Source organism: Pyxicephalus adspersus, chromosome 11 (genome assembly GCF_032062135.1).
Source record: "Pyxicephalus adspersus chromosome 11, UCB_Pads_2.0, whole genome shotgun sequence".
NCBI classification, from domain to species: Eukaryota; Metazoa; Chordata; class Amphibia; order Anura; family Pyxicephalidae; genus Pyxicephalus; species Pyxicephalus adspersus.
In genome coordinates, this window is record NC_092868.1 from 32,142,632 (window position 1) to 32,156,237 (window position 13,606).

A 13,606-nucleotide genomic window follows, 5' to 3' on the forward strand; every position below is an offset into this window, starting at 1 on the left:
ATGGCGCCCGGTGTGCCGGCTCAAAGACAGATGTCGGGACAATGCAGGACTCGATGGAAAACACCTCCGGACCGATCAACTGCGTAAGTGCATTTTTTATTGTTTTTGGCATTTTTCAGTTTACTTCCTCGTTAAGCCTCTAGTTTCTCTGTCTTGAATACATTTTCTATATCTTTTTCAGCATCTTTACTGTTATGTTAATCTCTTTCAACTTTCTAAGCATCCTTCCCCCCAAACAAACTACATATTCCTTGTTAAGAAGCAGCCCATTCATAGCATTGAATCTAAACCCAGCTAAACAGTTCACTTATCCAAGAATCCACACCTATCTTTTTTAACAGTTAGAAAATGTGTGTAAATAGGATTTTTTAGACATCCGCATGAAAAAAAACTCTAAATAGTGACTTTAGTGACTTGATCTACATCCTACACACCTATGGGCCCCAATGTGGAATGTGGTCTTGCCCACCCCCTCTTCCTCCCCTTCTATTCTTACTGCTCACCCCATCTACATATAGCGGGGTTCTGTCCCCCCTCTTCGTACAATCAGTTATAATCCCTCCAAAAAAAGATACAAGAGCACAATCATTTTTATAATATGCTAAAATAATATGAGATATCAGAGTGAATGAGTCAGGCAAAATTAATTAGTCACTGTCATGGTGGAAGCATCAGTCAGGATGAAGGGGTTACATCAAGGAGACGGGAGAGTTAGCAAGGATGAGTTTTTTTTTCATTGAAGTGTTCCTAGCTTGGGTAAGGGGCTGTTGTACTTGGAACTGGAGACAGGCTCTTTCATTTTGGGCTTTAGACACATATGTATGCCTTCAGTTTTCAGTGTTGTTGATGGAAAAGTATATGAACTCATAGAATCAGAAAGTTTACAGTAAGAAAAAAAATTAGCACTGCTATGACTGTATGTGACCTACAAAGATTAACGCAGAGCAGGATGTACAGTGACGAGAACTCCCACCATTTCCCATATCAACATCACAGGGATAGGTAGTAAAGCAAAGTCTTATCAGTGGGTTCACAGACATGAATCAAAACTTTTTAGCTATGTACTCTCTACTCTAAAAAAGCACTAGCAGGAGTTGGGATAAAAGAAAAAAATCTAAACAAAAGATTGTGTACCGACAAGATGTGTACCGAGTGAGTGGGTGATATTAACTCAAAATTTGATGTAATGGAGTATGGATAGTATTTAAGCCACACCATGATAAACCTATTATGAAACAATACCCTGAGCTTGGAAAACTATATACTAACCAGCACATAGACTGTTAAGTCATGAAACTTTCACAAGACTACCAGTTAAAAATTTCCTTTTACTAACTAGGATACTTTTATCATCAAAGGTAACCTTTCTCAACCTATTTATTTACTCCTAAAGGAACCCCTAAAATGTTTTTTAGGCCTTTAGCCAATTCCTCAGTCATTAGTGTTATGCTGCTGGAATGCCAAGAATATGTAAGTCAAGTGCTATGCAGGCACTTTCAAATTGGGGTTCAATCAGCTACAGCTCAAGGAAGCCCTAACATTGTCTTGAGAAACCCAAAGGTTATGAGGAACCCTGACTGAGTATGGCTTATCTAGGGTATTCATTACACATGATGTCAAACCACCGTGAGTCTCTAGATGAATACATTTTAAAAAAGTAATAGGTATCTGACCTTAAAAATTTATAAACCATTACTTCAAAATAAAAACCCTAAACAGGCATTAAAGCACAATTCTGCAACATGGTGACAGAATCCATTTACGCTGCTTTGTTTTGCAGACATTTATCTGCTCCGGAAAGACCTACTTTTTTGAACATCAGATCGGAAAATCTATGTGGTTGTATCTGTGGGTTTATTCATTTTCAATGTGTTTGGTAACTCTGAGAAATGCAGGTGACAATGTATGACAATACGACATTTGAAGGCGTAAGGGGTTGAGAGAAGAAAAAAAAATTGTAAAGGAAATACATAGACATGAAGACACAGATCAAACAAATTCAGTTAAACAGAAAATAGGAGAGAGAATGTAAAAAAATAGCAAAGTCAAAAAATATTTAGAAAAAATAAACATACGTAAAAAAGAAAATTATTTAACCAGATATTCTTACAAGGTGGCAATGAAGATCCTTCTGTATTTTCTGCTTTTTTGGCTATATGTTGGTAAGTAAAAATGTTTTGTTCTATGTCTATTGTCTTTACCAGCCATAATTCAGACACAAAATGGAACTCTAAGAGTATTTGAGATTAATCGATTATTGAGGTGACATTTATTGTGATGTGCAGGTAAAAAAAAAAGTTTGTTTATTTTTCATTACACAGCAAGATTAGGATATTTTTCATGTCTATAATTTATTCAGCATATACTAAACTTGGATAATATATATACTGCTAATATATACATGGACTTTTTCGGATGATTAACAGTAGTTGTTGAGTTAAAGTTGCATTTTTTTAGATCCAGACTACTATATAAATAATTTAGAAAATCAAATTCTCAGATGTTCTTTAAAAAATAAAATTTTCTTCAGGTATATTAATGTATACAGAACTTATTAATGTGCTCGAAGAACAAAAGATACACAAAGACTGCTAAATCTGACTTTATGTAAATATACAACACTCAAATCTGCTTTCCTATATGGAATAAAATGTGTTTTTGTGGTGAGGAGTTGAAAAAAACATATTTTTTTTAATATTTTGAAATTCCCTCGTTTGTTTTGACAGATTGCAAAAATAAATGTTATATATATATTAATATTATATATAAATAATATATATATATATATATATATATATAATTTATTTTTTGGTCTGTCAAAAGAAAAAGGAGGGAATTTCAAATTAATAAAAAAATTAATTTAATAAAATATTTAATAAAAAATACATATTATTTATACATTTATACATACATTTATATATATATATATATATATATATATATATTATATATATATAATTAATGTATGTAATGCCAACATATTTCACAGTCTCTAACACATTATATTGATGATTGATGCATGCAGATTAGACTATTGATTTTTTTTGCATTCGTCCCAACACTTTGATGAATTATTCACGTTATGTATATAAAAATATATATATGTATTGGAGTTTATTTTTTGTTTTTTAATAGCACATATACAAAGTACAGAAAGGCAGTTATGGTCACAGCCCTAAGCAAAGCAAACATTCTTACAACATGTTATCGCTCATACAACATATATGTTATCTCCTGTATTGTATGATCAGTTTACAGATATATTATAAGACTTTCTAAACTACATACTATAGTGATCTGCATACATTTCCCTAAAGGATCACACAAATGCCTACAAATGCACACACACTGCTGGTATGTTTTCACGTTACAGGAAAACAAATCTGACACCCTTGATTGATAAATTTTATTTTTTTTATTACCAGCCAAAATTAATGTATTATGACCTTACCTTAGCCATCAAGTTAGGGATACATAAAGTATTACAATAATTTTAAACCTTAATTTTCCATTGCCTATTGAATGCTAACCTATGCTTAAAGTATATAAAAAGCATAGTATATAAAAAGACATTTGTTACATTCTTATGTTTGTTTTTTTGCCAACTGTGTCTATTTATAAAGCTTTCACTTTAAATTCTGCCTTTTAGGCATACCAGGAAGTGAGAGAACAAAACTGCCCTCTTAAACAGTTGTCACCAGAACTAGTGCCCAGATTTTAAAAACTATCTCCAAACTATTATTGTTCTGATGACAGCTCAGAATATTGTATTTTTCCCAGCTTGGTCCAGATAACCACCATACAACATACAAAGAGATTGGACTCCTAGTGGGTGCAAAAACAGCAATAAGAATGTAACAGGGTGTCTATGCCCTTGGAGAAAAATAATTAATAACATAGAAATTATAAAATTATTATCAAGTAATAAAGAGAAGTCTTGGTTTCTGACACATTTCACTGTATGGCTTCTTCAGGGGAGGTTGGGAAATGCATTGGGAACCAGGACTTCTCTTTGCTACCTAATATAGACTACATCCTTTCTCCCAAAAATTAGGGATCTATGTTTTATGTAATTATTTGATGGTGCAGCAGATGAACTATGTATAGAAAACTTCCTGTTTTTGCTTCTACCTTTAATAAAAAATCCTATGCAATAGTAAACAGATTTTGATTGCCAATACCCCTCTTTTCTTATTTGATACTCTTTTATGAATATGAATTAAGTTTAGGAGTTGGCAGAAATGCATTATTTAACCTAAGGAGGAGTCTTAACCCTGCTTCCCTTTGTTAGTTTTGAAACAAGTCTGATGACATTCAGTTTGGACAACATAAGGAAATAAAGATTCCTTAGGTACATACACACGTCCAATGGTTCTCATCCGATAATCGTCTCAGGGCCGATATCGGATGAGAAACTGGCGTGTGTACAGCGCCCGTCGTCCATCGTCCTAACAACTATCGTGGCAGATCTACAGACAATGGACGACAAACAATCTTAATGAAAGCAATGGGGGAGAGTGCACAGCAGGGTGTCGCTCCGTCGTTCTCGCCCCTTCCCTCTCCATAGAGCAGAACAGTGCTGTATGTACACCACTCGTTCATGCATCGTGCAGTCCTTAGTCGCGGAAAAGGATCGTGATAAGATCCTTTCCAATGACAATTATTGCATGTGTGTACCCAGCCTAAGACTTATATAAGATATCTGTTCAAATATTTAGGCAAAGGTTAAAGTTTGACATGGACTGGTCTTTCAGTATTTTTTTTACAGAAGACAAGGTAGTACCCTGAGATGCCTTATAAAATGACATGTGTGTCTAAATCTTTGACAAAACTACTATTCTAATGGTTTATTCCATAAAGGTTATATCTTTTTATGATTTTGTCTGAGTGTAATGGTTCAAAACACTCCCCATGGCTAGGTAAGCTCCTTGAGAAAACAATTGTTTTTAAGAAAAGCATTCGTTTTTAGGTATTCACAAATACACTTAAAACTACAAAAACAGCTGTTAAGTAAGACACAGATCACCATATCAGTGCTGATATAGTGGTTAATGGCTTTGTTCTCCACCATGGTATTGATGATATATCACACAGATGTTATCACACAGGATATTATTCTTTAAAGATAATTACACCCAGCAGCTCTGCATAAAGAATTTTTTTGACATAGTTAAAACCAAGGTTATCTTTGAATTCCTCAAAAATGGCCCCCGGATATCAAATGTTTGTTGGGTTCCAGTGCTACAAGACCTCTATGGCCTGGGATACAAGTTGCAGATTATATTTTCAGAACACCTTCTGAATATACAGAATGTATCCCCAGCATTCCTTTTTGTGATTTTTATTTATTTATTTTTTTTACACTGCAGTGTTCACTTAATTATAACCCAGTGTCTAATATTCATTATGGGGAACAATAATTGACTTAGATGACATTAGCTGGGGATAAGAGGAACCATCTTCTTTACCCAACCATCTTCTCTTAAAAAGAAAATAAGTTAATTTTTACCTCACTTGCTTAAACATGTGAAAAGCAATTTCCTGCTTAACATGAATACCTAATCAGGAATTTCACATCAGTTAGATCATTTACCGATGACTAGTTTATTCAGTAAAGACTACCAACTCCTTTAGTAACTCAGCTTTAATTTATGAATTTTAAAGAAATCCTAGCAGTGGAAATTTAGCACACGCTAAAATGTTTACCTTGAATTTATATTGAAATATATTTTCCACTATTATCTGGAGAAACAGTTTTGGTTGTCTTAGTGATAATATCTTGTTGTTAAAGAACCAGTGTCTGCATATTAGTCAGCTGCCTCCCCTATTTATTCCCTATGTGGGTGCTGCCGATAGAAGCTGCAGGTAGTGTCTCTCCAGCAGTTCCCTGGCATGAAGAACCTCATGGCCAGTGTGAACATTACTGTCTGTTTCTGCCCTGATGACAACTGTCCCCTTTATTTCATGTTCTGGTATCACTGCGATAAAACATAGGGAAAAACATGGACAGCAAAAAAAAGACAAACCCTTACAAATAAGGCTGTTTCTTATTTAGATGTTAAAGTGGACCTAGTATCAGATATATATTTCATGTTTCATGCACACACATATTTCATGTCACATGGACACCATGTATAGGAGTGTAGCGCTTATATTTATTACCTCTTCCAAAGATCATGACGCCCACTTGGCAAGGCCTATATCTGCTTTTCTCTCCAGAATATTGGTGAAAACTTTGTTCTAGCAAAATAACCATATACAGCAGCCTCTCTTAACCTTTTGAACATTGGGAAACCCTTGAAATTACTTCCAGATCCTAAGTTGAAATGCTATGCATTTGGGCCCCTAACTTCAAATTTGCTCAGCACCCTGTTTTTTTTTACTGCACTGCACTGCAAAAGTGTGAACAATGCCTCGGTGTTAGCTTAAAGTTGTTTTTTTTACATCTATTGGTATGAGGATATGTTTCTGAAAACCAGGCCTAAAATAATGCAAGCAGAGGCAAAACTCCATTCACCAATATTTTATGGCCCTTCTTCATCTTAGTGATATCACCAAATCTCACTCCAAATCTCCTGAATCCTGTAGTCCGAGGCTATTTTAAACCTGCATTGCTCAGCTTTGGTCCCAACCTCTCCCGCTTAAGGTACCGGCAATTGGAGAGGTCGGGAACCATTGCCATTGAATAGTTCTGCATGCAGTTATAGCTGCAGCCTTGGCTGTGGCAGATCACGGAGTGGTTTTCAAAAGCAGCATGACTTTTTATGCAGCATGGTTGTTCCTTGTAGATGCGCTCCAGGGTCAAGGGTGCAGCCATGTGCAAATCTGTTTATCCATGATGCAGTTGCCTCTACAAGCAGTTTGGCTCTCAAAGTTTCACATGACAGGTCTGAAAAGGCCCTAAAATATACTGCAGCTATGAGGGGTGCTACCAGGAAGTTTCTTGCTATTTTTAGTAACATACACATATATAGTATTTATATATTTATATATATATATATATATATATATGTATATAGTATGCAGGGTACTGCTGTACTTAACATTTATCAGAGCATATTGCAATATTCTGTGTTGTCTTGGATTGTCTATTCTATGTTGGCAAACTCTGAAAATGCATTTTTGTACTGACAACCAACCAACTCAGCTCAGTAAAATAAAAAAGGATGCAATATCTTATAAGATAATAAATTACCTCAATATCAATAAAATTACAAAAAAAAATTAATTGAATCTATTTTTGTTCATGTTTCAGATAAATCAGTTGCAGAAGATGCAGATGGAGGTAAGATAGAGTTTTGTGATACCTTTATATCATAGCAGCTGATGTTACATCCAAGCACAGCTATACAATGAGTTTGTGAATTGGTAAATTACCCTTATTAATATAATTGTTGTGAGAATTTGTCTTTAGTTGGGGTTTAAAGTAGAATTATGGTCAATAGCAAAAATGATACAAATTATGCAGCCATTAGCATTAACACAACATGTGTCATAGTTTACTAAGTGTCTGATACGGTTTTCCACCTGCAATTAGATCTACTTTAGTTATCAGAATGTGAGGCCTGTAATGAGCGAGGAAGGAGCATAGGGGAAGGCCGTCATGACTGGGCAAGTCAGGGGGCAGATAGCTTAGGGTTAAAAGTTTTGGACGAGAGTGAGCGAGAGGAAAGGGAGGGGGGAAGGAGGGGGAGGAGGTTTAAGGAGGGACAAGAGTAGTTAAAATGGGGAGGAGGAAGAGGGACCCCCTCCTTTCAGAGCGAGACAGCATTCAGGAAAAGTTTGTCTCACCCTCCCTCCCCTTTTAGTGCTTATGTGGTTGGCAGTTTGGGTTTTTGATTGCTGGTTTGGCTAGAAGGGTGGGCGGTTGAGGTCCTCGGGGGGAGTGTGCTGGTGGCAATATTTTGGTTAGGGTTCCATCTTTGGTATGGGATCCTTGGTTTGGGTTAATGGTCTGGTAAAGTGTTTTGGGGAGGGTCTGCACAAGAAAAGGATATATTCGTTCCCGAGCTGGGAGTATGGGCGGCTGGGAGCAACTGTCTTTAAGGTGCAGACCCCAAATGGTGTAAAGTGGTGGCCTTCGAGGACCTGCAACCAGTAAGAAAGTTGGGGAGGCAATATGGTTAGGATGTGTTATTGTTTATCTGGTACTTATTCTTTAATTATGGTGTTATTAAGTTATATTGGTTATTTTATGTATGCGTATATTTATACTGTTTTATTGTTATATTGTTATTTATATTTTATTGGATATTAGGGTTATTTTGGTTATAATTCTGTTAATAAAACGCCTACGGGCCATTTAAGCAATGCTTGGAGTGGTAATTCATTGGTGGGGGATTTGGATGTGGGGGTATTTAAGGGGGTGGGGGTGTGAGATTGGAAAAAGGGGGAAGGGCAAGTTTGTAAGGCGCATCTGCACGGCTATGGCTTGCCACAGTCATCAGTCATGACAACACTATTCTATTTGCATTAAAATCACAGTTTTATCCCCTGGGCCCAGAGTAATTTTAGAAAATGATATTTAAATATGTAGTTTCAGGCTGACTCAAGGTGAGCAATAAACAATGTATAGGAAGGCAAATCATATGAATAGGTGCTGACAGTAAGTAACCTGGAAGTGTTTTTTGATTTGACAGAATTCCTGTCTCAGTGGCTGGACAGATTGATTTTGATCCTCATATAAATGTAGAGAAAGATATAAATAAATAAATATATAACATTAAATAAAAATGTATATACAGAATGGTACATGTGTTGACTATACATAATTACCATAATACAATACATTTCAACAGCGGGTTTCAAGCAGATTATAATCTCCAAATAAATTGAATTAGATATAACATAATTTATGTATATTCACTTGTATTTAAATAGTGCCGACATATAATGCAGGACAAAGTCCATAGTAATATCACTAGCTGTCCCCCAAAGAAGCTCACAATCTAATGTTCCTACCATAGTCATTTATCATTAAAACAGGATAAAGACACTTTTTTTTTTTTTTTTTTTTTTTTTTTTAAGGGAAAGACAAATAACTTTATTAAACAGATTACAAATGTGTATGTGACCTGGAATAGTCACTAAAACCCAATGTGCATAGCATACCATTTGTTTTAACTCATATTGTTTTATATGTACTATACATATTTTTATCAGTCTGTAATAATTCCTTTTTGCAAATCTGTTTTATTTACAATACAGATACACTAAAAAAAAACAAATACACTGTTGATATTAATGGTCTTTCAGTCAAGATTGTTTGTCCTGTGGGTTCAAATAAACTTACAAAAAACAACAGAGAACTTTCTAAAGACGGAAAATATACAAACTATGGATTTTCATCAGATGATAATGGGCTGTATCAATGTGACGATACATTTCTCTACTTACATGCATATGGTAAGTATATCAAGGTTGTCCATGTTTTATTGTCAATACATGCTTTTTGGTCTATTTTCAAAAACTCCAGAGCTGTCTTCAACTCCCAGAACTGGGCAATGATTCCCTAGAAGGTAATAAGCAAAAATTTAAAAAAAACAAGTTTGGCCGCAATACTCACCTCCCCACTGATGCTGTCCCCTGCATTATGTCCTTTCCACCAGTAATTATCATAAGAGTTCCGTTGTTAAATGATGCCCTATGAGGGTATCTCCATGCCCCCATGCACTAACACAGAAGCACAGGAGAAGGGGTGAAACAAAACGTGCAAGTCACATGACCTACCTAAAGAGATTTATAAATGGTATTTATATTAAAAAAAAGCATAAAGTACACCTGGCGGGCTGACTGGGAAGCAACAGCAGGGTCAAAATTGAGCTTTGTATTTTGTCAGTATGTTTTTAAACACATTCAGCTTAGGTTTACTTATTATTGAGAAGATTTCGGACTCACTTACCAGTTGCACAAAGCTAAGCCAGGCCAGGTGCAAAATGCTACAGTACATTTGTATTTATTATTTTTTACTATTATATTTATTACATTAGGTTTATGCTGAAAATTACAACATTACTTAACCACAAGTTGTAAAATGAAAGATATATAAGTATTGTTTAAAGGGAACTGTTTTGGAAGCTTAAGATGTCCACTTTCAAAAACATCCTATTTATGATGTTTTGTTTTAACTGGAATTCCAATTTATTGCTGAAGACTTGGCAGTGTATATTGTCCTAAACTAACTTTATCCCATCCCTTGCAGTATGTAAATCATGCACAGAGGTTTCCCTTGTTATGGTAATTGGTATCCTGATAGCTGATTGCTTGGTAACACTTGGGGTGTCTCTTCTGGTTTACTTTGGATGCAAAAGAAAACCTGCAAGAAGCAACGAGATCACACCAGGAGGACGAAACCGAGGTAAAATATACCAATAGGCTGACTTTGTATCATCAATTTATCGCTGAAGAGTTGATTGTTTCCTTCTTTATGTGAAGACGCTCGTTCTTCACTTGTGAATTTACCATTTTTTTAAATGTGTTTATTTTTGAGCATTGTAAATTATAAAGATTTTATGTAACAAAGTATATACAGGTAGTCCCCAAGACATCCGACATACAGATGACTCCTAGATATGAACAGGCTTCCCTGCTTGCTCGTATGCAGGACAGAGGCTTGATGGGGGGCAGGGGACAGGGTTGGGATTTGCATGACTTGCAGAAGAAATCTTTTGCTAAACACACCTGAGGTTGTGGGTGATCTTTTTTGCAAGCTCTTGTAACTCTTTAATGACAAGACAAACTCTACAGTTGTTTCTTTTTGCATATCAAAGCACAGCTTACTCCAGAAGTTAATGAATGTCAAGACTCTATAAAGGTTTTTTTTTGCTTTGTGATTAACTCACAGTGAGGATTTTATACAGTAACTGACACCACACTGTCTAATAATATGTTAGGACAAACATCTGTCCCAATTGCATTTAATAAAATAATTTACCTGTTCCGACTTACATACATATTCAACTTAAGAACAAACCTAAAGTATATCGTATGTAACTCGAGGACTACCAGTATACACATATATAAAATTCAATGTATTAAAATCCACTATTATATAAAGTAAAGGACACTAGAACGATACAAGGTTTTATTTATGAAACAGAGAATCAGACGTTCCTTAAACATTCCTTTATTAGAATCATCCAGGTCTATTTGTTTAGCAGTAATTAATTCCCACCGGGGAATGTTTGAGGGAGTGTCAGATTCCGTTTTATAAATAGTACCCACAGAGTTTCTGACACATCAGGTCATACATTGTATATAATACAGCTTTGTTTCTTTTTCTTGTTCATTAGGGAATAAAGAGCGCCCCCCACCTGTCCCTCACCCTGACTATGAGGTAAGTCATTTTGGAGATTTTTTACAATTGTTTGCAGGCATGAATGATGATATTTGCATTTGTCAGTATAAACACGTATTCAGAAAATTGAACTTCAATTATCACTTCGTATAGGTCATAGGGATGTCATAGGACATCAATTCAAAAACATCATGGGGGTATATTTATAAAGGAGGGAATAATTCTTTGGTGTGGAATCTTTCAAGTCCATTTTTGCAATTGAAGTTATTGATTCTGATATTGATTCCACTGGAGATTTTATGCATGTTAAGTCATTGCTTTATAAAGAGACCCCCATGATTTTAGGTTTTTCTTTTCCTACCATCTTTTTTTTCTCTTTTTAATAGAATGAATTGGGCTTCACCTACTAAAGAGTTCCGTAGCAAGTGAAGCACAAAGCATAATTACCTAAAGTGGATTTAAAATTTTTACTTTACATAAAAGGGTAGATAACCCTTTTATATAAAGTAAAAACTGCCTTTTTTAAATGCAACATCCATTTAAAAAAAAAAAAAAAAGGAAAAAGGGTGCAGCACCTACCCTTTCTGTTTTGATCGCAACAGCGTCACGTATCCTGGGAGGCTCCTGGCTGCTCCTTCTGCGCATGCCTTTTCTTTAATGTGATAAGGATCTCACGCATGCTCAGTCAGATCAGCACTCCTTTTAACACACAGCAGAATTTTATAAATGTTCCAGAGGTGCTTTCCATAGTAAAGTAGTAGTATGGTCATGGTTAAAGTAGACTAAAGTGAAAAAAATATTTGCAAGTAGGCAGGTCTTTTATTGCAGAAGGGACAGGTGATGCCCATTTATCTCCCCCTAAATAATAATAAAAAAAGCATACTGTGAATATTCGGCAATGTACCCACTCCAGGTCTAACCACTAATTACATACATTAAGGGAAACTTTAACTGATGTGGGTCGGCTTTATGTCAACATTTTTAAAGCGACATTATCTAAACAATTTAAATGTTTGATATATTTTTATGCTTTATATAAATTCTTCATTTTCCAAAAAAAATATAAAATAAAAAGTGCACACATGTCATTCTGAATTTGTTTAAAGTGGATTTTGAAGCAAATGCAAGTTATATTTATTTCCCACCACCTGAATTAAAAATGTAAAATGATTAAAAAGGAAAAAATAGATACCTTGGACCCTGTTTTCTGCTCACATTCCTAGGCCCCACAGCTGACTTCTAAGAAAGTTGAGAATTCTAAATCCTGCTAGAATTTTCTTCTGTAAATAAAAACCTGACAAATGTTATAGTCATTATTTTTGCTACTCAAGCACTTTAAAGTACATTACCATATTGATTGTTTTTTTGTTTTTGTTTTTTCAGCCTTTACAAAAAGGAAGACAAGTGGTATATGATGGACTTAACAAAAATTACTAATACCTGTACTGCATTACCAAGTCCTGACAGTCCCGGAAGGAATATCATTACCAAGTGTAATATTCCTAAGAAACAGGGTCTTCTAATGTTTATAATAAGTTTATATGTACCTGCTTTAAAACAAGTATATGTATTCAGAAAAAAAGTGAAAAAAAAAAATGCTTGCGTTATAAACATATAACCAATACACTTTTCTGCACGTATATTTTTTCTTCTATATTTTCATTTAAATGCAGCTGTGTCACCCCATACCTGGTCGACTTGCACACTGTACTTTCTGCCAACTTTCCCCAAATTTCCCCTTTTCCCAACATCCTCAGCAATGAAGTATTCCTGTATATATTATTACATTCTATTATTATGTAATTGCTTTGTATTTACACATCTTAGTCACTCTTTGCTTGAATAGGCATGAAAACATCTTTAATCTATGGCAGATATTGTATCATTTGCTGATCAGTTGCAGTACAGCCTGCAGGGACTGTACCAAATGGCCACCATACAATTGGATGGCATATCAGCCATCGAAGACACTGGTCCCCAACCTTTTGGACATTACGGACCACTACATTTACAGACTCCAGACAGCGCATGCGGTGGGTCACTCAAAGGGGAAGAAAGTTCCCCCAGGGTGATGCCATAATGGCAGGTGTGAGCCTGCGATGGGGGAGTGGGTGGGTTTCGTCCAGACACAGCCTGCCCACCTCCCTGAGCCTGCGATGCATACAGGGGACATACAGGGCTCTGGCCGGTGCGCCCCCCCCCCAAGTGGGGTCTGCGTACAACAGGTTGAGGACCGCTGGTCTCCGTGCTCCCACGGCCCAGCTGTCAGACAGCCGCGGACTAGGGGTTGGGGACCGCTGACCTAGGGGG

General features: G+C 35.7%; 1 protein-coding gene across 1 annotated transcript; it reads left to right on the forward strand.

Moving 5' to 3' along the window:
- Window positions 1–1,899: 1,899 nt before the first annotated feature.
- On the forward strand, window positions 1,900–12,935 carry CD3E (CD3 epsilon subunit of T-cell receptor complex). The gene is made up of 6 exons (XM_072426029.1): window positions 1,900–2,162; window positions 7,256–7,285; window positions 9,208–9,405; window positions 10,202–10,357; window positions 11,292–11,335; window positions 12,680–12,935. The coding sequence occupies exons 1-6, from the start codon at window positions 2,120–2,122 to the stop codon at window positions 12,731–12,733; spliced, it is 525 nt and encodes a 174-aa protein (XP_072282130.1). The 5' UTR covers window positions 1,900–2,119; the 3' UTR covers window positions 12,734–12,935.
- The last annotated feature ends 671 nt before the right edge of the window (window positions 12,936–13,606 follow it).